We start from the raw sequence: 25433 nt of genomic DNA on the forward strand, positions 1-25433 counted from the left end.
CAGCAGGCATGACAGCTAAGTTCATGCCTCAGGAACAGTCTGGCACGGCGGCCATCCCCTCAACCCCAGCCCCCAAGGGACCCACCGTGATTGGACGCCTCCTCTCTCTGTTCCTGTGAATAATTCTTAACGTGTCAATATGTCCTTGTGTCATCTTCTGAAGATTCAAAGTTCAGAGAGGGGTGGCCAGGCGGCCGAGCCTAGGTCACATGTCATGTTCTGGCTGCTCCAGGGCACGGAGAAGCCTAGCTTCCTGGTTTGGCTTCCCTCATCTCAGCAATACTGTGTAGAATGAGGCATTCCCCTAAAGAGGAAGAAGTTTAGGACACCAGTGGTAAGCGAAATAATACATCCACCATGCCCCCATCTTTCAGCCTGCTTTCCCCAGCCAGTCACACTCTTTTGTAAGTTGTCGAGTGTTTTCGTTTCTTTGTTTTTGTTGCTTTGTTTTGTTTTTTTAGGGCTGCACCCGAGGCATATGGAAGTTCCCAGGCGAGGGGTTGAATCAGAGCTGCAGCTGCCGGCCTGCACCACAGCCACAGCCATGCAGGATCCAAGCCGCATCTTCAACCCCACACTACAGCTCCCGGCAACGCCAGATCCTTAACCCACTGAGTGGGACTAGGGGTCGAACCTGCAACCTCACGGATGCTAGTCAGATTCACTTCTGCTGAGCCACGCTGGGAACTCCGTAAGGTGTCCGTCGTGCTCATGATCTCAGGCTCCCAGGCTTGACACTTTAAAACCATCCTCATTGCCCTCCCTTTCTCACGTGTGAACAACTCTCCAAGTGTTTTAGATTTGCCCTGCCTTCTGCCAGAGCTCCTGCTTTAGTGAGATTACTTCAGCAACAGCATAAAGGAAAGAAGAGACTGGAAATGGGGAGTCAGACTTCTAGAATGTTAGAGCCAGAAAGGACTTTTGAATTTATTTATCGTAGTGGTCTTATCTAGACATATACATTAGAATTCCTATGGCATTATAAATATTTACATGCTTGCATCCCACCCTCAGTTTTGGGGCTCAGCAGATCTGAGAAGGGACTCTGACCTATGTCTGTATACGTGTGTGCATATGTGTGTGTGTGTCTCTCTCTGAGGTGCATTCCGGGTTGAGAACTGCTGAATCCCAATACCCTTGTTTTTGTTTTTTGTTTTTCTTTTTTTGTCTTTTTGCCTTTTTCTAGGGCCGCTCCCTCAGCACATGGAGGTTCCCAGGCTAGGGGTCAAATCAGAGCTGTAGCCGCCGGCCTACGCCAGAGCCATAGCAACGTGGGATCCGAGCCATGCCTTCGACCTACACCACAGCTCATGGCAATTCTGGATCCTTAACCCACTGAGCAAGGCCAGGGATTGAACCTGCAACCTCATGGTTCCTAGTCAGCTTCGTTCACCACCGCACCATGACGGGAACTCCCCAATACCCTTGTTTTACAGATAAGGTGACTGAGGTCCAGAGAGAATTTTTCTGTTTGAGATCATACGAGTTAGTGCGAGGGAGAAGGTGGCCACAGGTGATTCTCCATCTCCTGGGTTTTGGTCTGGTGCTACTCAGAACTCTTGCTTTCTCCCTCTGCACAAAGACATTTCCTCTCTTTGTGTGAAGGCTACATTTTGGTGGTTCTCCACCCGTAAAGAGACTTCAGACTAAGAGCCCCAGCTTGTCAAGAGTGAACAGCTCACCCCATGTCTGATGGTAATTGGCTTGATATCTGGACCACAGGCCTCCCCTGTCAAAATGTGGGCAAAGAGTCCTCAAGAACCTCAAGTGGGACGTGAAAGAAAGAGGATCCCTGGAGAAAGGACAGTCTGGCTGAGGCCATGCTTCTGTGTTTGGCAGGATGCTGATGGTCTGGGCCTCTGTGCACACAAGCTCTTGCTTCAATTACTCATTGACCTTCTTCTGTTCTTGACCGTGCTGTAGCCATCTGGTTCTCATTTTGGGAATCCACGTCTTTTCTCTGCTCTCTGACTCCCACCAATCACTCTGCCTTGGACTGGTTTACTATCAGCTCAGGCACTGTTTCCAGGCAATCTCGTGGAAACCCAGGGTCTCTGATGCCTTCCATTACATGATGCTGGTTTTTTTTTTTTTTTTTTAATTTCTCTCTCCTTACAAAACTTGTGCATTCCCATAAAGATTCCCAACAGGAAATGCCATTTCTTTAATGCCTTCCTGCTCCAAATGTACTTTATTGAGGGGAAAAAAAAAAAAAAAGCAAAGAGTGGGAGAATTGCTGTAGCAAACCCATGTCTCTATCAGAGAGAAGCCATTGCTTCTCCCATACCCTCTGTGTCCCAAGAGCGGGCTGGCACCAAAGTCTGAGCACCTCACTCGGTGACTCAGCCAAGAAGGAATGGCATGGTCAGAGCTGTCCTTTAGGAAGCGACTCTGAGACCTCTGAAGGATGGATTGGAGGAAGAGTCTGTGGGCTGGGAGACAATTCATAGAAGCCGCTGCAATAATCTAGGTAAAAGATGATGACACGTGAATTGGGCAGTGGGAATGGGATGAAGAGGAGGGGAGGGGTGGGAAAAGGGTCATTTTGGTGGGAGAACTGGCAGGACTAGGAAACCGACAGATGTGGGGGATGAGGCAGAAGTAAAGATTACCAGGTTTGGCGCTTGAGGAAGTGGGAAAATAGTGCCTTGAATAGAATGAGGGAAATAAGAAGAGCTGTTTGGAAAGGAGGGTGGGAGACAGTGACTTGAGCACGTGAGGGATGCAGGCATCCAAGATGATGTTTCCCTCAGGCAGTTGACTATGCAGGGCTGGGCTGCAGATACCCATTCAGGAGTTTCAGCTGGAAGAAAACGGGGGTACGGAGGGGGCGGGGGCCGTGGGGATGGGCACTGCACGGAAAGGAGTAAGGAGAGGACTGAGGCCAGAGCCTCGAGTAATACCCACACTGAAGCCGAGAACAAGGGAGAGGGCTCAAGAGCGGAATCGAAGAGCTGAGACGGTGGGGGTAAAACCAGGAAAGTGTGGTTTCGCAAACCAAGGGAGGGAAGTTTCAGGAAGGGATGTGGAGAGAGAGGGTATGCAGAGATGAGGACTGACAAGAAGCTGTTATTTTTGGCAGTTAGTTGCTGGTCCCAACAGCTACCGCCCATCAAATGAAGCACGGAGGCAGGGTTCTGGATAATTCACATAATCCCCACTCACGTCAGCCCGTTATCAGAGTATTGCAGGGTAAACAAGTGTCATTGCTTCAGAAGGTTTAATGTTGTTCAGCGTTTACACATAAATTCCTCAGTTCTCAACTTATTTTGGTTCAATAAGAGGAAATTGCCAAAGACTGGAAAGCGAGGCTGAAGACAGGAGAGAGGAAGGATAACTAATAAATATTAACGCGACTTCACCTCCCGCCAACCCGGTCCCGGGCGGGCCTCCTCTGGAGCCCCGCCCCTCATGAATATGTATATGGCGCTGCCCGCCGCGCACGGCCCCGCCCTCTACTCTTCTCCCTCGCAACGGACTCTGCCTTCAAACGGGAAACAAGATGGCGGCGGCAGGTCCGAGTACTCGGGCCTCTTCCGCGGCGGCAGCGGCCGCTCTGAGTCGGCGGGGTCGGCGGGGCCGCTGTGACGAGATGGCGGCAGCCAAGACAGGAACCCCAGGCCCGGCCTCCGGCCCCGCGCTGCTGGTGCTGCCGCCGCCGTTGCTGCAGCCGCCGCTACCGCCGCGGCCGGAGGAGTCGGGCTGCGCCGGGTGCCTGGAGACCTCGGGGGAAGCGGCGGCTCTGCCCTGCGGCCACTCGCTGTGCCGAGGCTGCGCCCAGCGCGCCGCCGACGCGGCGGGCCCCGGCTGCCCGCGCTGCCGCGCCCGCGGCCCGGGCTGGGCCTGCCGTCGGGCCCGCGACGACGAGCAGGCCGACGCCGAGGTGCTGGGCGAGCGCGCCCGCCGCGGCCCACCGGAGCGCTGCCGCCCGCGTCGGGACGGGGGCGCGGCCGTCGCGGGGCCCAGGCCGGAGCAGGAGCCGCGCGCCGCGCCCGCGGAGCCAGGTGGAGCCTCCCCTCCTCCCCTTGGGGTCCGGAGCGAGGCCGCGGCGCCCCGGCCCGGCCTGGTTAGCGGGTGGCGGGTCCCAGGCCCTGCTCGAGCGGGCGTGGAGAGGTCTCGAGGGGTTGCAACCGGGCGCTGCCCAGGTGCGGTCTGTTTGGATGAATTTTGAACTTCGCAGCGAAGTACGGGCAGGATTTGGAGGGGCGGTGAGGGGATCCCGCGCTTTACGTAAGTCGGAAGTTTGGAGGGAACCGGAGCCTTCTTGGAACAAGTTAGGGCCAGGTTGGATTTGGCGAGTGGAACGGGGTACCGAACTTGGCAGGGGCCGTGGAGAATCAGAGAAATGCTTGCTTGGTTTAGTGTTTGGTGAGGAGCTTGGCGTGGCATTGCTTGTAAGGATGCGACTCCTGATCCTGAATGGGTCAGTGAGAAGTGTGGAGTGTCCGGAGTTTAGGGGACCGGTCGATTTTGAGGATGTGAAGGGAGCTTTTCAGACTCGAGGGGAGAGTGGGTTGCGAGAATGAGCTCACATGTGCAGTTTGCACAGAATCTTGAAAAATGCATGCTTAGCACAGAGCCTGGCACCGAGCAGAAACGATACATGATGGCATTTATAATAACACTAATAATCTCTAGTAGAGCTCTTCAAGAAAAAGGTGGTTGGGGGTTAAAAGTTTTGCAAATGGAGGTTGGTTGGCGGGGGCTGTCTCCATGGCAGCGTAGGTTTCCGGTTATTATCCTGGCAATTCAAAGTTTGTAGTAGGACTGTTGCTTTCGACTTCTTTGCCTTTCTTGCCCCACCCCCGCCAGCAGCCTGCCACTCTTCGGTGCTGAGCTTGACATAGCAAGTGCCCTGTTTAAAACACAAAACAAATCAGTGTTATAACTCGGGACTCTCTGAGACACACCTAGTCAACATAACAGCTAGAGTTCTTTGATAAAAGCTTGCCTAGGAAGAGATTTTCAAGAAACATAATCAGGAAAGGCCAGATACTTGTACCTTTGTGGTGAGAGTTCTGCCATGGGTTATTTTCAGTAGCGAAAAGGAGGCATCGCTTGTGTATGAACGTGCACTTCCCTAGAAACTGCAGGTTCCAGGATGCAGTCTCTTTTGATTCGAGCAATCAGACCCCTGCCACTGTCCTAGGATACTTTACTTTTATTTGTGTCTTATTGTCTTTGGTCCTTATTATGTCTTTTAAGTTTCATAACAGCCTTATGAGATAAGTATTTTTTGTTTCCATTTTACAGATGGAACTGAGGCCAAGAGAGGTTAAGTAACTTGCCCAAGGATGAAAACCCATTTTCATCTGATTCTTGCTCAGATCAGGGATGAAGGCCTCCACAGGCGTCATCTAATTGGTAGATGCCATGTGATGATCTCATATGCTATTTAATTTGCTTCAAATTCCGAGATTATGGTCAGAAAATAAGAGTATTTCTCCGGTCCCCCTGCTAGTGCTGTTGACTGTGTGGTCCAGGAGGACAGACATTTCTGTTTTTATTTCCCAAGCCTGGACCTCCCTGTGACATGGCAGTTCTGAGATTTGAACTAGGAGAGGGTGTATGGCTCGAAGATGTGTACACACTTTTTCCTTGAAGAAATTTGTTTATCAGTACTTAAGGAAAATTATATAAAATGAGATTCCAAAATAGGATCTATTGATTCATTTAGTAGCCACCAACTACTTTGTAAGTTTATATAAGGAACATAAAGAAAAATATTTTCCTTTGGCTGTTCTTATTGTTGGATCATTGAATATATAATTGCATACTTGTTAAGTCAAAATATTGCTGAACAGTGTTTAGGAATCATCTTCTAGCTTTGGCAGGTTGTCTAGGCCTCTTGAGGTTATATGCAATATTTTTTAATTTAAAAATTTAATGGCAATTTACATAATTTAAACAAAAATACAAGAAAATATACAGTGAAAAGCTTCCTTAGACTCCTTTTTTCATTTCCCGTTTGCATCAAATTTTCATGTTTATTCTTCCTCAGTTTCTTTATGCTTACATATGGAAATTCAAATATATTTTTTTGATGTTCTTACATAAAAGGTTATGTATTATACATAGTATTCTGTAACTTGCTTTTTTAATATAAGTGATGGATATCTTTTCCTATCAGTACATAGGTTTTTTCATTTGACTTAACAGTTGCAAGGAATTTCATTGAATGGACATAACATTTTATTAACCATCTGTTGGTGGACATTTGGGTTGTTTCCAATCTTTTGCTATTATAAATTATTGTTTATAAAGTTATTATAGGAGTTCCTGTTGTGGCTCAGTGGGTTAAGAACCCACCTAGTATCTATGAGGATGCAGGTTCCATACCTGGCTTTGCTCAGTGGGTTAAGGGTCCGGCATTGCTGAAAGCTTCAGTTTAGGTCACAGATGTGACTTGGATCTGTCATTGTGTGGCAGTGGTGTAGACCAGCAGTTGCAGCTCTGATTCGACCCCTAGCTCTGGAACTTCCATATGCTGCAGATACAGCCCTAAAAATAAAATAAAAAATAAAATTGTTATATAACATTTTTATGAAGAGATCACTTGAGGCTTTCAACAGATTCTCAAAGGGTTGCATGAAAAAGGGTTAATAACGATTGTTTTAACCCAAGTCCTTCATTGTATGGGAGTACCAAAGCCCATAACAGCAGAGAGCGACCAGCTACAGTCATTAGGAGCAGATAAACAAGGGCTGAAAGGATAACCCTTAAAGAAGAGCTAAAAGAGCCTAACACACAGTTAAATGTTCATGATAGTTTTTAATAGAGAAAGTAAAAATACCAGTTTCATAAATATTTACATTGCACTTTTGTGGGAGGGAAATAGCAATAGAATTAGCAGTTTTAGGTATATTCAGAAGTAAATTGCTTAGCAGTAGTCAGTTGATTAAAAAAAAAGGCAGATCTGCTTTATAAAATTGGAAATGAAATTTTGTAGTAAATTCACTGCTGTGAAATTTACTACAACTAAAAATTGTTGTAAGTGAAATTCTTACAACTAAAAAATTTTTTTATGGAGTTCCCGTCATGGCGCAGTGGTTAACGAATCTGACTAGGAATCATGAGGTTGCGAGTTCGATCCCTGGCTTTGCTCAGTGGGTTAAGGACCCAGCGTTGCTGTGAGCTCTGGTGTAGGTTGCAGATGCGGCTTGGATCCCTTGTTGCTGCAGCTCTGGTGTAGCCTGGTGGCTACAGCTCTCAGTAGACCCCTAGCCTGGGAACCTTCATATGCCGAGGGACCAGCCCAAGAAATGGCAAAAAAAAAAAAAAAAATGTATATATATATATATATATATATATATTTTTTTTTTATTTTGTGGTTGTTGTTGAAGCCCCCTGACTCGTTTGTTTGTTTGTTTGTTATTTTTGCAATAATATTTCACAGGTTTCCTTCTCAATCTGTAAGATGTGATTCATTATTTTGATTTTTTTTTTCATTCTTCATTTACTTCCAGGGCTACTTTACTGCCGATTCTGTTTTGATTTGCTTCCGCTTATAAGAAGCTTCAGCTCTAACTCCACACTGGACCAAGGGTTTTATACCATCACCTGTGCAATGAAATATTTTATTTTATTTTTCTTGTTGCAGTATTTTTTTTTTCTCCTTTTTTATTGACATGTAGTTGATTTACAATGCTGTGTAACATTCAGGTGTACAGCAAAGTGATTCAGTTATATATACATATTTTTTTTCAGATTCTTTTCTCATATAAGTTATTACAAAATAACTGAGTATTATCTGGGTATTATTATACTGGGTATTATTTTATCTGAGTATTGTTATTATCCTGGCTCTTTTGGAATTAAATCATCAATGAAAAAAGTGCATGAGTTTGTACGTGTTGAAAATTTGGTTGTGCTGGTGACATTTTTGGTTTTTGTCAGCTTCTTGGAAAGTTGTAAAGTTGAGAAGCTTAATAACTCCTGTGTAAAATGTTTTATTTTATTCTTATATACATTGTCGATTTGCTTTTGGATACAGTATCGGTTGATCTGTGCAACAGTGTATGCAAAGGCTAAGTCAGGGATCATTTCAAGATGAACTCAGACTTCATCTTTCTGTTCTATGTGGATCTGCAGCCTAGTGTATGTATTGACACATTGAGAATCTGGACCATCTTGAGCAAAATCCCAGCAAGTATATAATGAATGCCTGCTCTGTTTTGGGTCCTAGGTCGTATCAGTGAATGAAATATGCAAAAATCCCTCCCTCGTAGAGCTTATATTCTAGAGAATATAATTCTTATAAACAGTTCTGGCCCATTTTTTGTTGTTGTTGTTGTTCTTTTTATGGCCATACCTGTGCCATATGGAAATTCTCAGGCTAGGAGTTGAATTGGAGCTGCAGCTGAGGCTTAAGCCACAGCCACGGCAGATCCACACAGATTCAGGCTACATCTGCGACCCACACTGCAGCTTATGGCAAGGCTGAATTCTTAACCCACTGAGTAAGGCCAGGGATGGAACCCATATCCTCACAGAGACTACGTTGGGCCCTTAATCTGCTGAGCCACAGTGGGAACTCCCTCCATTGATTTTTTTTTTTTGGGTCTCAGATCCCATGCTGCTGTGGCTGGTAGCTACAGCTCCGCTTGGACCCCTAGCCTGGGAGCCTCTATATGCTGTGGGTGCATCCCTAAAAAACAAAGAAAAAAAGAGTGCATTTCATGAAATCAAATATATCAAAAAAATTGAATAGGGTCCCGTTTATTCCTTACCTTTATCCCATGCCAACCTCGCTGTTTACTTAGGGTTAACATTTATACATTGAAAAAATTTCCTCTTTTTATGAAAAACAAGTAGTTCTGGGTTATTACTCAGTTTGCAGACAGTGTTTGCTATATGTGCAACCTAAAGTGCATGTAGGACTAATGCCTAAGGCAGTCACGTGACTGTGGTGTCAAAGGACAGGAATTTCCTCGTCTGAAGAGATTTGTCTTAAAATGTGTAGAATGACTCAACTTTGTATCCTTAGCAATACATATTCTAGAATTCGAGAGTGCCCTTGTGTGTTATACTAATGTGGAAATATTTACCTTGTGTTTTTTAAAACTTGGGATGTGATTACCTCACAAGCTAAGCCTTCATTACTATTGATGGAATAGCTCTGTCCTATAGAATTCAGGATTGAGCAGCAGGAATTTAGGTGGTATTTGTTTTCCATTCATATTTCCATTCCCTGTCCCACTTCCAGTTCATCTTAGACTTGCCTACCTTGAATTCATTTTTTTTTCTTTTTTTTTTAGGGCTGCACTGTGGCATATGGACGTTCCCAGGCTAGGGGTCGAATTTGAGCTGTAGCTGCCAGCCTATGCCACAGGCACAGCAACGTGGGATCCAGGCCGCATCTTTGACCTACACCACAGCTCAGAGCAACACCGGATCCTTAACCCACTGAGCAAGACCAGGGATCGAACCTGCATCCTCATGGTTCCTGGTCAGATTCATTTCCGCTGAGCCCCGATGGGAACTCCTTGAATTCATTTATATCTGAATTTGCTTGAGTGTAGGATGTGTTTGTCAGATTTCATTCTAGTAATTCAGTGAGCGTTTAGGGTGCACACCATGTAAGATAATACAATAAAGGAGATGAATGAGACACAGTTCCTGTCTTTTAAGCTCCCACAGTCTGGTTAGGGAAACACCTTATCAGATAACAATGCAAAGTGGGCAGGGAGGTAAATGTAAGTGCCAGGAAGAGTAGAGCCCTGGGCTGACTGACAGCCTTGTAAGGAAACTTGAGGAAGGCATTTGCACTGTGTGTTGGGAAAAGCGTAGGAAGTCACCAGGTGAGAGAGGAGGGGACGGCGATGCCAGACGGGAGAACCTTTATGTATAGAAGCAGGAAGGTTCTTGGCACATTCAGGAACTGGCAAGAAGTTAAATATAGATGGGCTGTGGGGCTGGAAGGGGGAAGAGAAGAGAAGAGACTCCAGAAGCTGGATGACGAAGGTCATGGTGTGTCACGCTGAAGGAATTTGGGACTTTATCCTATAGACAGTGCGGAGCCCTTAAAAATGTTTAATCGAATGACATTGTCCTAATGTGCTTTAGAGAGAGAGTATTGATTGGAGCTTGGAGTCCCTAGAAACTGAAGGAAGGGAGCCCAGTTAGGGGACTGTTTTAGTAGTTCAGACAAGAGATGAGAAGGGGCTGGACTAAAGCAGTGGCTGTGGGGATATTTCCTTCCCTCAGTTATTCATTAGTTTAATAACCTTTTGAGTTAAAGGCTTTCTGTGTGCTAGGCGCTGGGGCTGCAAATAGAAATAAAGCATAATTCTGTTTCTTAAGGTCAGTGTAGTTGAGAAGAGTGGTATATAAACATACAACTGAATGTGTGTTAAGTGCAAAAACTGTAATGCAAGATATAATTGAAGGCAATATGGTATATTTAAATAGAGCAAGTTAATGAAGCAGGATCTGTAGACAGACTACCTGTGTTCAAATTCCAGGTCTGCCATTTATAGCTGTGTGCCATTGGACACATTGCTTGACTTCTCTGTACCTTAGTTTCCTCATTTTGAAAATGGGATAATAATGGTAGCAAAATCATAAGGCTGTTGTGAAGAATAAATGAGTTCTTAGAATGGGGTATTAGTACATAAAGAGCCCTACAAATGTTAGCTCTTTGGGTGGGGGAGGGGTGAGAACCCAGCTTGAATGGGTCGGGAATGGCTTCAGTGAAAGGCAGACCCTTGACCCTGAGTATTCAGGTGTTCAGTGGGTGGAGGGGGGCAGGATAAAACTGAGAGAAATCAGTGCATTTAGAAGCATCGGAGTATGAAACAGGGAGTTCTTGCTGTGGTGCAACAGTGGGTTAAGGACTGCAGATCAGATCGCAGCTGTGGCTCAGATCTGATCCCTGGCCCAGGAACTCCATATGCTGTGGTGTAGCCGAAAAAGAAAAATGAGCATAGGCGTATGAAACAAAAGGAGAGTTCTAGGGCTTGCACGTAGTGGTAGCTGGAGCACAGAGTACATGTGGGAGAGTGGAAGGAGGCAGAATTGCAGAAATAAGCGGTTACTGGATACTGGTGGACTTCGAATGTCATTCCGAGAAGGGAGGAGCCACTGAGGGGCTTTCTAGAGGAGTTCCTCTCTGGATTTTAGAGAGACCACTCCTACAGGGACAGTGTAGCAAATGGACTGAAAATCCCAAATTCTCTTCATCAGGATGGCTAACTGAAATTAGCTGAAGACTCTGCTGCAACAAGTAACCAGAAAAGTAGGATGATATACAGCAGTTTTTAAAAGTGCGTTTCTGAGCTTGCAGGAAAACCCCCACGTTCCAAAACCAGAAATGCAACTAAAACCCAAAACCTCAGTAAGACCTTGAGCTCATGTGCTGGACAAGATGAAGTAATGGAGTGAGAGGTTATTTCTGGTTTTCATTCCTAGGGATTGAGTGTTCACTGCGTGGAAGAAGGAACCAAAACTGAGACTTCTGCACTAATCTGGGATTCTTGATTTGCTGGATTCTAGGTGAAAGGGTGAGCTAGGAAAAAACCTTCCTACTGACACAAGTCAATAAAAAGAAATCTCGTCTTGTTTTGGCTGGGTGTTGTATAAGGAAGAGGTAGAAAAAAGCTTCCTTGAGAAACTGTAACGCAAAAACTATGCCTTACTCATAGTTGGGATCTGAGTGTATATTATATGCGTCAAGTATCTCCGTGCTGAGAAATGAATATAAAAGCTGGCTCCAAACTAATGATACCTGTGGGTCACTTGGAGAAAGAAAAAACGAGACTCTGAGGGGTGGTCCATATCTTGGGCCCAGGGAATTCCGCAGAAGAAATAAGCCCAACAGAAGATGAATCTATGATTAAAAATGACACGCAGGCGTTTCCATTGTGGCTCAGCTGGTTAAAAACCTGGCTAGTATCCTTGACGATGCAGGTTCTAACTCTGGCCTCTATCGGTGGGTTAAAGCATCTCGCGTTGCTGTGAGCTGTGGTGTAGGTTGCAGATGTGGCTTGGGTCTGGTGTGCCTGTGGCTGTGGTGTAGGCCAGCAGCTGCAGCTCTGATCTGATCCCTAGCTGGGAACTTCCATTTGCCACAGATGTGGCCATTAAAAAAAAAGCGCCACACAAGGAAATAATTTTCTACCACAAATGAGAGTCAGCAGCTATAACAAGCAGGAGGATTATAGCTCTAAGGACTGAAATAGAACGGCAAGTTTGAAAGATAAATTAGTGTATTTTAAGTGGCTAGAGACATGAAATAATTGACATCCCAGTAAGTGAATAAGACATGAAACATAGATTTGAAAAGAACTAAACATAGTGAAATGAAAAATATAGTCAGGTTAAAAAAAATCTCAGTAAATAAGCAATAGCTTACACAGACGAAGAGAAAATAGTAAGCTGGGAGTTAGATATGAGGAACTCCTGCGCATGCACAACAGTAAGATGAAGAAAAATAGGAGAGAGGGGAGAACTGACAGACTAAGCAGGAGGACCCAGCAGCTCACAGCAACTCCAGAAGGAGAAGGAGAAAACAAGGGGAACATGGTATTTAAAGAGATGATGACTTGAGAATTTTTTGGAATTAATTTAAAAAAGACATGACCTTTTAGGTTTAGGACTCATGAGGATCTAGCAGAATTAAATGAGCAAACCAAAACAAATCCCACACCTGAACACATTGCAGTGAAACTGTGGAAGACCAAAACACTTGAAAACCACCAGAAAGGAAAAACAAAGGGGCAAGAATCTGACTGAGAGCAGACGTCTCTCAATAAGAGAGGCCAGAACAAAATTGAATAATAGCTGCCAAGTGCCGAGAGAGATCTGAATTTCATACTCAGCTAAGGTATCATTCCAGAGTGAGGCAAAATAAAAGTATCTTCAGATGAAACAAAAACATATAGACTTCTGAAAGAGCTATCACTAAAGAATGTACTTCCAGGGGAGAGGAATGTAACTTAGGGGAGGGAGTGGGATACAAGAAGTCAGGATGAACAAATTAGTAGGTAAAAACTTAGCGTTGACTGTATGAAAAAGAATAATTATGCCTGATAGTGGGGGCTAAAACCAAAGTGGAACTGAAATACCAGACAAGGATAAAATGTAAGCTGGGAGGGAAAGTGATCAGCATTAAAAAGTTATATATAGTTCAGGAAGAGGAGAGAGATATTGATTAAGTTTAGGCTTTCAGTCAGATGCATATTAAAAATTTAAGTGTAAGCACTAAAAAGAAAAAAAAAAACCAATGTATAGCTTGATCTACTACACATGTAGAGAATCAGATACTTCCCAAATTAGAGAATATACATCTTTTTAACCAAATGTGGAAGATTTACATAATTAGGCACAAAGTTTCAACAAATATCAAAGCTTGATATATAAACCATGTTATCTGACCCCAATATGATAAAATTAAAAATTAATAGCAAATATAACTGATTCCCCCACCTCCAACCCATATTTGAAAATTTAAAAATTAAAGCCAAAATAATGTTTGATGAAGAAAAATTCATGGAAATTGGAAAATATTTAGAATTAAAGGATTTCCCATCATGGTGCAGTGGTTAATGAATCCGACTAGGAACCAAGAGGTTGTGGGTTCGATCCCTGGCCTTGCTCAGTGGGTTAAGGATCCGGGGTTGCCCGTGAGCTGTGGTGTAGGTCACAGATGCGCTCAGATCCCGCGTTGCTGTGGCTGTGGGGTAGGCCGGTGGCTACGGCTCCGATCAGACCCCTAGCCTGGGAACCTCCATGTGCCATGGGTGTGGCCCTAGAAAAGGCAAAAAGACAAAGAAAAAAAAAAAAAGAATTAAGTAACAATGGAAACACTATCTGTCAAAATCTGTGGAAAACACCTAAAGCAATACTACGGGAAAAATTTAAGTGCCTGTATCATATACATTTAATCTGAAGATGCCATCATTTGTGAGATGGTCACTTCCTTTCCAAATACAATGCTTTCCTATGACTTGGTCTTTGAGACTCCATGCTTACTGAAAGAGCTCATCTGCATTTATTTAGATACATGTGTACATTTGTAAAAGGAAGTGACGTCATAAACTAGCAGAATATTCCTGTGGCTTCATTCTCTGGGTCTGATCCTTCGAAATCACCTTTTGACTGACTCATAGGGGTCTGTGTTTTTCTACGTAGTATTGGTCACTATGCCATTGAGAGCATTAGTGATGGAACAGTTCTTAAAAAAACTCAGTCTCTAGCATTTTCTTTAAAACTGCCGGTACCCATCAAATTTTCATTCTGATGTTTTCTTGAACTGGTCAGAAGGTATCCGTAGAAGGTCTTCAGATGGGACTCAGTTCTTTGTCAGATGGTCTGTAATAGCTTTATTGAGTAACATTGAGAAGCTACAGTTGCCAGTTGTGCCAGGAGGGATAACTGCCAAATAATTTCTTTTAATTGTCTGCGTTCATGCATATATAACCAGTGACATTGGCACTATCACTGCTTGCCTGACTGACACTGATTTTAAGAAACAGCCTGATTTCAGAGATATTAATATGAAAAAAACTTATGTCATAGAAACTGTAAGATATTTGAATAGAAGGCTGAAAATTATTGAGTTAAAAGGCCAATTGAAAAGGTTAGAAACGTAACAGCAGGTTAAACTCAAAGGAAGTAGAAGGTAGGAAAAGATAAGAATAGAAATTAATGGAGTTGAAAACAAACAGTGAAGAGGCTTAATAAAACCAAAATCTTTTTCATTGAAAATATTAATATAGGCTCTATATTATAGACAAATCTCTGGCAAGATTGGTCAAGGAGAAAGAAAAGCAGGAAGGCATAAATAATGTTAGGAATGAAATGGCATACAATTAGAGATATGATACAGAGTTTTGAACCCATACATTTAGAATGGAAAGCTTTATGTGAATTTGAAAAATTGTATAAAATAGTCTCCTAAAAAATACAACCTATCACAGCTGAATCAAGAAGAATAAGTAGAAAATATTAATGGAAGTGTAACTAAAAATGAAATTGAACAAATGGTAAAATCTACCCACTAAGCGATATGTGGATACAATGAGGAAAGTCCAGAATGTGTGAAAATACAGGATAGATCGCCCATTTTTTCCCCTAAATGTATGAAGAAGGAGAAGAGGAGGAAGAAGAAATGCAATTTGAAGAGGAAACCTGCAGGTTAAGAGATACAACCGGTTTAAGGAGTTCCCGTCATGGCACAGCGGAAACGAATCCACCTAAGAACCATGAGGTTGTGGGTTCGATCCCTGGTCTTGCTCATGGGTTAAGGATCTGGTGTTGCCCGTGAGCTGTGGCATAAGTCACAGATGGGGTTCAGATCCTGCTTGGCTGTGGGTCCGAATTCGACCCCTAGCCTGGGAATCTCCATATGCCACAGGTGTGGCCCTAAAAACCAAAAAAAAAAAAAAAAAATCTGCACACACACACACACACGCAACCAGTTTAAGTGTATGGACTTATTTGGATTCTGATTTGAAAAACTAAAAATATTTGATAGGGATTTGAATATTGGCTGGATACTCGCTGGTATTAAAGACTTTAATTTATAGTGTGACAGTAGTTTCAGTAGTTTTCTGGTTACATATTTTAAAGAGTCCTTATTTTTAAGAGTGATGCTAAGACATTTATAGGTAAGATGATAATGGTGTCTGTGACTTCTTTAAAATAATTTACTCAAGGGGAGGGGGGAAGATGAGTGGAATAGATGAAATAAGATTGGCAGTGAATTGATTGTGGAAGCTGGGTGATGGACAAATTGGGGTTCATTATACTCATCTCTCTACTATTTGAGACATTCCAATAATAAAAAGCAGAAGAAATTTTATGCATTAAAGGAGCACAAGGCACAGATGGTTTTACAGGTTACCCAAATATTGAAGAATAAGATAATCTTTGTGCAGACTATTTCAGGGAATAAAAATGTTCCCAGACTCATTGGGGGGGGGCAGCTTTTAGAACTTGATATCAAAATTACACAAGGATAGTATAAGGAAGGAAAAATATAGGCCATTCTCATGAATGTAGATTTTAAAAGTCCCAAGTGAAATCTGCACTAGTGTATTTTTTTTAATATCACAATCAAGTAGCTTTCTGGGAATGAGAGTTCAATTTAACATTAAGAATCTACTATAATTCACCATATTAATAAATTAGAATAAAACCATATGATCATCTCAGTAGATGCTCAGAAGAGCATCTGACAGAATTTAGCATTCATTCATTATTTTACATTTTAGAACACTTGAAATAGAAGGGATTAATTTTTATTTTTTTTAGTGGAACTTGTCAATTAGGATGATTAGTGGCCAAGAACACTGAATCAGTATAAAATATTTAAAGAGTCCAAAAAAAGTAAAGAGTCCAGTGACATGTCCGTATATATTATATATTTGTGGGATTACAAATCAGTGAGGCAAAAATATTTTCAGTTATTGTGGATAGTTAGGTAACCTTATAGAAAACAACAACTACAAAATAGATCTTTATCTCACACAATTCACAAAAAGTTAATTCCAAATGGATTAAAGGTCAAGCTATAAAACTTAGAAACTACTAGGCATATCTATGAAAATGGGATAGGAAGAGTTCTTTATTCAAACACAAATGCAAAGAATAAAGGAAAAGATTGATATTTGGTCAAATTAAAATCAAAACTGGAGTTCCCGTCATGGCGCAGTGGTTAACGAATCCGACTAGGAACCATGAGGTTTCGGGTTTGATCCCTGGCCTTGCTCAGTGGGTTAAAGATCCGGTGTTGCCGTGAGCTGCGGTGTAGGTCGCAGATGCGGCTTGGATCTGGCGTTGCTGTGGCTGTGGTGTAGGCCAGTGACTACAGCTCCAATTTTACCCCTTGCCTGGGAACCTCCATGTGCCGTGGGTGCAGCCCTAGAAGAGCCAAAAAAAAAAAAAAAAAAAAAAAAAAAAATTGAAACTACCATGTGAAAAAAGAGATAAACCACAGGGTGGTAGAAAATATTTGCAATGATGAATGAACTACAAATCACTATGACAGATACCTCGATAGAAAAAGTGGTGCAGGGGTTGGAGCAGATGTTTCACAGGAGGAAACGGAAAGGCCAATAAGCATCTGGAATTACACTCAATATCATTAGTAGTTAGGGACGAGATCTCAAATACCAGGGGAAGATTGATCTTACACATGAATAAGGCTATTTCTCACATTCTGGTGACTCTGTTCTCATTGCTCTCTATTTTTAGACAATTTTAATTTTTTGAAATTAAGTGTCTAGTGAATTAAAATATTCTTCCCTAGTTTCAATGTTCAAATATTTAAAGACTGATTCTTTCTATCTAAATTTTTAGGTTAAACTTCTCAATTTCATCCCGTTGGCCCTCTCTTTCCCTTTCCCAAGGTTCTGGTCATACTCCGCTACCTCGAGTTCTTGAAGTTCAGTATGCTTTTTGAAACCTTTTTGACCTTTTGTTACCTATGATGGTTCTACCTGGAATACTCCTCCCCTCTTCCCCTCCTGTCAAATCAGACTCATAAGACCCACGTGAAAAAAGATCTCTGTGGTTTTTCTCACTCAGATAGGAGTTGATGATCTTCCTCTGTGCCACCAGGTGAGTATGTGTATTTGTCATGTCCCTGGATTTCAGTTCATTGTGTGTTGCTGGCACTACGCGGAAATCCTTGAAGTCAGGGACTATGTCTTTGTGTGTTTAGCACTTAATATGGTGCCTAGAATATTAGATACTCAGTAAATGTTTAATAAGGGAAAAAGCCCTGAAAAAGTCCTTTTTAAAAGTTTTTGATTATGTATCATGATTCCTTTACCCTCTGTTCATCTTTCGATATGCCGCTCAGAACTGACCTTCATTCTTTAAATAGTTCCTGACCAGTGCAAAGTGTAGTCGAATTTACTGCCTCTCTGCCTGGATGCTGAATTCTTATTAATACTGCCAAAGACTGCATTGGCCTTGCTCATACAGAGTTTGTAGGCAGCAGAACTTTTTTTTTCCCCCATGAACTACCGAGGCAGTCTTCCTCATCACATGTGTGTGCGATTAAATTTTTAAGCTTGAAGACAAATTATATCCAGTTTTGGTTTTTATTTTTCTAAATAGCAGAGGACCGGTTTTCCCTTTACTTCTGCTTTGCCATTTCTCTTGAGTGTTGTCTGGTGTTTGGTTCTGTAAAACTCTTGTAATAACACCTCCTAAAAGGTCGGGCTCTTTGGATTTGCCTTGAACTTTACTGAAGTTTACCTTTGCCTTAATTATAAAGAAAAGCTTTACTAAGTTCATCTTCCTTCAGACAATAAATTCTTTAATGATCTTAGTACAAAATGGTGCTAGTATTAAAGAACTTTTTTGTTGGTTCATTCAAAAAAAAAAAAAATGTTAAGCCACTGTTTTACCCTGAGACACTGTTTTACCTGGAAATCATCTCCATCGTCAAGAAAATGAGGGTGTGCGGGATCAGAGGCAGAGACGTGTAATTATAACACAGATAATAAATTCTCCTATACTTGAGGCAAGTGCAGAATAGTTCTCTGGGCTAAATGAGAAAAGCTCTGCAAAGGAGAGGACAGTGAACAGAGTTCTGAACTAATTAATACAGTGAAAAGGAGAAAAAAGCATTGTGGGAAGAGGAAGTGGCATATATAAAGTCATAGAGGAGACAGGGTGTGCCATATCTACCCTGTGACGTGTGCAAACTGGGGAGGGGAGGCGACTGAGGGAATGGGAGAAAATGTGGCTGGAACGGTAGATTGGGTCCTAGTTATAAATCTTGGAGGCAGAGAGAAGCCAATGAAAGTTACTAAGCAGGAGGATGATAGGGTCAGCTCTCTGCTTTATAAAGAGCTAGGGAAGCAGTATGTAGATAGAAAAGCAAGGAGTTTAAGAGACAGGCCTTGGTAGTTAGGCTACCATTCAACACACACAGAATCTCTACCGAATAGGTACCGCAAGAGCCGATGAGAGAAACAGCCCAGTTAAGGTAGATGTTACTCCCCTTTTGTGGATGAAGAAACAGGCTCAGGCTTAGCAGGGATACATGCAAAGCCAGTGGGATCATTACACCTCGTGGACCGTGTGGTGGATTCTTTGCTGCGAAAAGAGCAGAAATTAAGTCCAAAGCTTTTGTACCGGTGTGGTGGTGGATTTAGTGATGGGGACAGCCACATGGTCTTGGTCTGTCCAGGTCTGCATGGCCTTCATCTCGGTAGCATTCTTATACCTACCTTTGGTGCTGTGGTCTCTTACTGTGTGTCTCAGGCTTTGTGCTGATCGGCCTTACTGTGCCTTGTTGTTTGGGCCACTTCTGGATTCAACAAGGAAGCTTATACTTTTCTCTCGTTTAAATACCTGCTGTTACAAGTTCCGTTGATTTCTACTCTTTGTCTTTTTCTAAACCAGGTGCCTTAAGCAGTTTCGGCTGTGATAACAGACTATCGTGGAGTAGCTGGTTTATAAACAACAGAACTGTGTTTCTCACAGTCCTGGAGGGCAGAGAAGTAAAAGATCAAGACTGGTAGATTCAGTGCCTCGTGAGGGTCTGCCTCCCAGTTCATCGATGGCTGTCTTGCTGTGTCTTCACTTGGTGGAAGGGACAAGGGAGCTCGCTGAGGTCCCTTTCAAAAGGGCCCTGATCCTATTCCTGAGGGCTTTGTCCTCAGGCCCTCATTACCTTTCCAAGACCCCACTACCATATGCCATCTCATGGGGGATTAGGTTTCAACATATGAGTTTTGAGGGAGACGCAGACATTCCATCCATAGTACCAGATTTAGGAAACTACATTCAGCAGGCCACATCCAGCCTGCTGGTTATTTTTGTAAATTTTTATTGGAACACAGCCATGTTCATTCATCTTGTCTATGACTGCTTTCATGCTGCAGTGGCAGAATTGAGCAGCTGTCTTTTGGTTTGCAAAGCTGAAAATATTTACTATCTGACCATGAGTCTACACAGCCTTAGGCTGCTTAGGACCCCTTATTATTCTTTCCAAATCAAGGTACAAATTAGGTTAATTCTTTAAGGAAGCAAGATGCAACTTGGAATTTGAATGTTTATCCTTAATTTTAGCTTAATAAGCACTGTCTAGTTGCTCCACTCATACATAGGAAAAAAAATTTCTGATGTCATTTATTTTTTCATTGAATTCCTTATACTTCCCTACAATTATGAGAAATTTCTATCCCTGAAAAGATGAAGTAGAATTTTTCTTTTTCCTTGTAAAGGAGGTTATCTACATTTAATGAATATCATTATGTATCCAACATTGTACCAGACATTGCTTTAAAATCATGTCATTCAATCATTCATAACAATTTATTTGGGAAACAGGGAAATAGGGCTACAGAAGTTGTAGCATGCCCAGTGTCACACTAAGTGATAGAGTCTGATTGGCCTCCACAGCCTGGCATCTTTCTACTGTGGAAGTTACCAGGCATAACAGGTGAATGGTACAGTGCTATGTTAACAACAGATGTTTACCTGAGTGACTAGCTCAGGCATTCCTGAAACAGCAACAGGGGTCCTGAATAGCTCCCTTAGCCTATGCATGGGGAGGATTCTGCCCAGATTTGGCATTGTTAGCACATAAAATTAAGAAACATCCTATTTCCCAAGCTGAATAACTGAGGTTTTATTGTGTATTAATAGTTTTACCATATTAATAAGATTAAATATGATAATATTATCATTGTTGAAGATGGATGAGTCTAGATTCCTTCACCTAATGTTGAAGGTTCTCTATGATTTGACCCAGCCTACCTTTCTGGCCCATACAGCTCTTCTACATAAACTTGCTGCTCTAGCAGAATATATATATTCACTATCCAGCTTTCCCCCTTAAAAGAAAAATTACAATTGTGATAAAAAACACAACTCGAGGGAGTTCCCATCATGACTCCATGGAAACGAATCTGACTAGTACCCACAAGGTTGCAGGTTCTATCCTTGGCCTCGCTCAGTGGGTTAAGGATCTAGCATTGCCATGAGCTGTGGTGTAGGTCGCAGACATGGCTCAGATCTGGCATGGCTGTGGCTGTGGCGTAGGCCGGCGGCTATAGCTCCGATTTGACCCCTAGCCTGGGACCCTCCATATGCCCCAGGTATGGCCCTAAAAAGACAAAAAACAAAACAAAACAACAACAAAGCAAAGCAAAAACAACTTGAAACTTACCATTTCAGCCTTTTAAACGTGCATTTCGGTAGTATTATCACACTTCTGATCATGCTTTGCTGTTCACATGAATCGCTCCTCCTCCGTCTTTTCACTTATCTAAGTTTTACCAGTTAGATAGATGCAGCTTCATCTGCTTTCCTAAAGCCTTGCCTCTCCTACCCAGCTCTTGTTCTCTTCCTCTTATAGATGTCTGTAGCAAGGTTTGCTCGTAAGTTGCATTTGGCAATTGTTTATTTTGTGACTTTGCATTTGTCATCGTCTCTAGTTATTTAAAGTTCTTCTTAAAACTTTTTTTTGACTTTGTCTTAGCTAATAAGCTATATTAGTAAATGCTTTGGGGAGAAGGTCGCAAGTCTTTTGTGTGTGTCCATTTTCTCTCCCCATAGCACCTCCCTCTTTAACTTCCTGATCTCTGATAATGGCTTCCATTATTCTTACACATTTACGTGTGATAATTAGATGCGTTGTCACTATCACATAGAAATATCACAATGTTTTCTTCTCCCTTTGTGGATTCTACAGTTACATTACTGTTTCTTTGTTTGATGTTCGTGTTTGAAATTATAAGGCATATGCAGTCTCGTGACGTGTATTTCTCATTTAACCTAAATGGTTTCCTGTCTTAGTAAAGCAGTATCTCAGCTTATTTAAAAATATTTCCATATAATTTTGATGCCAGAATAATAATAGTGCATTGTATGGACTGTCCATAACTAGCATAATCATTCCTTTGATATTGGGCCTTGAGGTTATTCTCAGTTTCTGTTTTGCGATTATGAACAATGTTGTAGTGAACATCTTTTTATGGAAAGTTTTTTTGTACTTTAGATTATTTTCTTAGCTAAATTTCTTAGAAATTATTAGGTCACAAGTTACAAACATTTTACAAGTTCTTGGTGTGTGGGCTGTGACGTTTTTATTTCATTAGTTCTTTGCCAAAGGATTAAAGCACAGTTTGAGTTTTTATCAGCTTTTAACTTTTCCTCTGCGCACTTCTTCTTCCTTTCTTCCCCAGGTAAACACTGTGTTGCCTGCTGTGAATTGTTACTGACTTGGGCAAGTGGCCAAGTGAACAATTGCATTAGTTCAAGACAGTTGGTACTTGGCTGGTATTGGCACTCTTGGAGAGTTAGAAGAAGTAAACAAGCAAACAAACAAAAGATAAAATAGAAAGCACTTTAGTTTGGTTTTAGAACACATGTTGGGTTCCCTTCCCATGTTTCTACCTCCTTACTTCTAAGTAGTATTCTTAACATTGAAGTTTCTCCTTTCTCATGCTCCGTTTGATGGTAGTTCAGAAGTTTGGTGGGGAGTGTAAGGAGGTAACCTTGAGATTAATGTGGATAATGGGCTCTTCCTTCCTTGCATATGCTTTGTTGGAGAAGATGTCCTTTGTCTTCTTTTGCTGTTGCGCACCTCTGCCTCGTGCTGTCTGTGCAGCTCGTAGGTATTTGGTTTTACAACTCTTCGTTGTTTTATAGTTGTTTCACTCACATGTATTTTTTGTTTTCTAGTAAGATTGTAAGTTTCTCTCGGACTTGGACCACACATATTCTACCATTATTAGATTCCTCTTTTGACTTTCTCAAAAGAATGTTCTCTCCTTTTGTCTTCTTCCTCACTGTTCCCTCTCTAGTGCTGGTTTGTGGTTTCATGACGAAAATCTTGTCTTCTTCGCTGCTTGTGAAGAATGTAGATTGTGCCTCTGGCGATGATGGGGCAGATAGTAGCAGACCAAACTCTTGCTGAAAATAACTAGAAAAGCCTGATTTAAAAAAACAAAAAAACCCTATATGAAGGAATTGGTAAATTGCCAAGGCAGCTAGGACTTTGGACATTTGTGGATTCTTGGCAAACGGAAAGTATAGCCATTAAGAGTCAGAAAAGCCAGCAGAGTTTCTTCATGGGGCTAAGGATGCAGAAATTATAGCTCACGGCTGCCAAGGCAACCAGAACTTGAGAGGCCAGGATCCAGGGAGGAGGGGGGTACATCTTCCCGACTCCCAACTCTAGGCCTCTCCACCTGCTTTTTTTGCTCTTGAGGCATTTGATGATTCTTTAGCTCTGCAGGTAAAAGGCTAAGAAGCTTCACAGAAGGCTAATGAAAAGCAAAGCACTCTTTTAGCAGTTTTTCAGTGTTGAGGAGAAAAAAGTTCAGGACCTTCCAAGGAAGGCCGGCTTGGTAAATACCCCACACTGTCAGTTAGATCCTTAGAGGTCTGCAAACGAGTTGAATGAGCTTTCCAAGCTTTCCAAAAACTGCAGCCAACTTTGAATCGGTTCATGTCCTGATTGGTTTTTGGGGTGCTGTGCCATCATTCTAACTGCCCATCAGAGAGCATGGTGAATCCTCTAGGAATATAATATCCACAGCCTCTGTGTTTTTTCATATACAATGAATGGCATTCTAACAAAACCAGGTAAACTAAGAAACCAGAGTAGGAATAAAAGTATTGAAATAGATCTGTTGTATCCTAGTCACTGATAATTTATCCAGTCGGCCTCTAAATGAAGGACATTTAGGTTGTTTCCAGTCTTTAGAATTATGATTGATCTGCTGTGAATATTCTTATGCACACAGCCTTGTATACATGTATGATATATCATTAAGTATACCCTTATTAACTCTTGTCTGTGTCAAACTTTTTGATCCTTTCCAATATGATACATAAAAGTTTCAGATTATTTCAGTAGTTTTAAATATCTTGAATTTAGTAAAATTGAATATATATTAATATGTTTGTCATCTGAATCTATTTTTTTCTATAAACTACCCATTCACATCCTCTGTCCTTTGTTACGTAGAGTTGTTCTTTTTTTTTTCTTTTTTCTGATATTGAAGAGGTAATAAAGAATAGTAGGTAAGAGTAGTAGGTAAGAGCACTGACCCTGGAGCTAGAGTGCCTGAGTTTAAATCATAGCTCTTTCACCCACAGCAATGGAGCCTTAGGCAACTTAAGTGCTCTGTGCTTCAGTTTCCTCATCTGTAAAATGGGGATGATAGCATCTCCCCCATTGGGTCATTATGAAGATTAGATGAGTTAAAAATATAAAGTACTTAGAAGTGGCTTGGCATAATGTTAACTGCTGCATAACTGCCAGCTATCAGAATGATGCTAGTGGTGGAAACAGAGGTGGAAATTTGCCAAAGAGATTTTATTTTTCTTTTTATGGCTGCACCTGCACCATATGGAAGTTCCTGGGGCCAGGGGTCAAATTCGACCTGCAGCTGAGGCCTGCGCCATAGCCACAGCAACACTGGATCCAGGCTGCATCTTCGACCTCTATGGCAACATTAGATCCTTAACCCACTGAGTGAGGCCAGGGATCCAACCTGCATCCTCATGGAGACAACATCGCATCCTTAACCCACTGAGCCATAATGGGAACTCCAAAAGAGATTTTTTTTTTTTTTAATTTACCAAAGGACAACTAGGTAATAAGTTGGAGTATTCAAATTCAGATCAAGGTCTTGGGATTCCTAAATTGAAAGTTCTATTTCATTCTGCTGTACTGATAAGAAATTGAACCTCGAGAGGTAAAAACTCAAGCATAGGCAAGTACCAAGGGATGATTACCTTTGGGTTTGAAAATTGTTAGGATAGTGTTTTCCCAATATAGTCGAGTGAGGATCTTTTTCTAATTTTGTATTGAGCATGGACATTTTGTAAATGACACTTTAATCCTGAAGGTTTTGTGCAGTTAGCGAAATGCCAGTCTTGTAGTTTGTTTTGTCTGTTTGTCTTTATTAATAACCAGTCACCCCGCCCAGAGAAGATCCTTTTCAGGAAGGGCCATCAAGGAAATATAGCTTCCTTATATCCTTAGAGAGGTTCTCTTCCTGTTAAACATGGTATAGTTGACCCTTGAACAATGCAGGGGTCAGGGGAACTGACCCCGTGCGCAAAATCTGTGTATAACCTTATGGTGGATACATGGATTTAACCAACTGCAGATTAAACCACAGATTCCACTATGGTAGTGTAGAATGTCTTTATTGAAAAAAAACCACAAAACCTGCACATAAGTGGACCTGCACTGTTCAAACCTGTGTTGTTCAAGGGTCAGATGCAGTCAGCAGAGAACAGATGTTAAGAACTTCCACTCTTGTTAATGAATCCGACTAGGAACCATGAGGTTGCGGGTTCGGTCCCTTGCTCAGTGGGTTAACGATCCGGCATTGCCGTGAGCTGTGGTGTAGGTTGCAGACGCGGCTCGGATCCCGAGTTGCTGTGGCTCTGGCGTAGGCCGGTGGCTACAGCTCCGATTGGACCCCTAGCCTGGGAACCTCCATATG

At 42.2% G+C, this 25433-nt stretch overlaps 1 protein-coding gene across 4 annotated transcripts in view; it reads left to right on the forward strand.

Moving 5' to 3' along the window:
• The window catches only part of RNF169 (ring finger protein 169), a 136158-nt gene that overhangs the window by 28026 nt on the left and 82699 nt on the right, over window positions 1-25433 (forward strand). The window contains exon 1 of one of the 4 annotated variants that reach the window (XM_021062507.2): window positions 3471-4004. The exons of the other annotated variants lie outside the window; for them this stretch is intronic. Within the exon in view, the coding sequence (XP_020918166.1) occupies window positions 3503-4004 (502 nt within the window). The 5' untranslated portion in view covers window positions 3471-3502. Of the gene's footprint in view, window positions 1-3470; window positions 4005-25433 lie in introns of those variants that run through there. 4 annotated transcript variants of the gene reach the window in all.

Source organism: Sus scrofa, chromosome 9 (assembly GCF_054392235.1).
Source record: "Sus scrofa isolate SSC_HxYL_T2T_F1_AM1 chromosome 9, Sscrofa_HxYL_maternal_Yorkshire_Landrace_v2.0, whole genome shotgun sequence".
NCBI lineage: Eukaryota > Metazoa > Chordata > Mammalia > Artiodactyla > Suidae > Sus > Sus scrofa.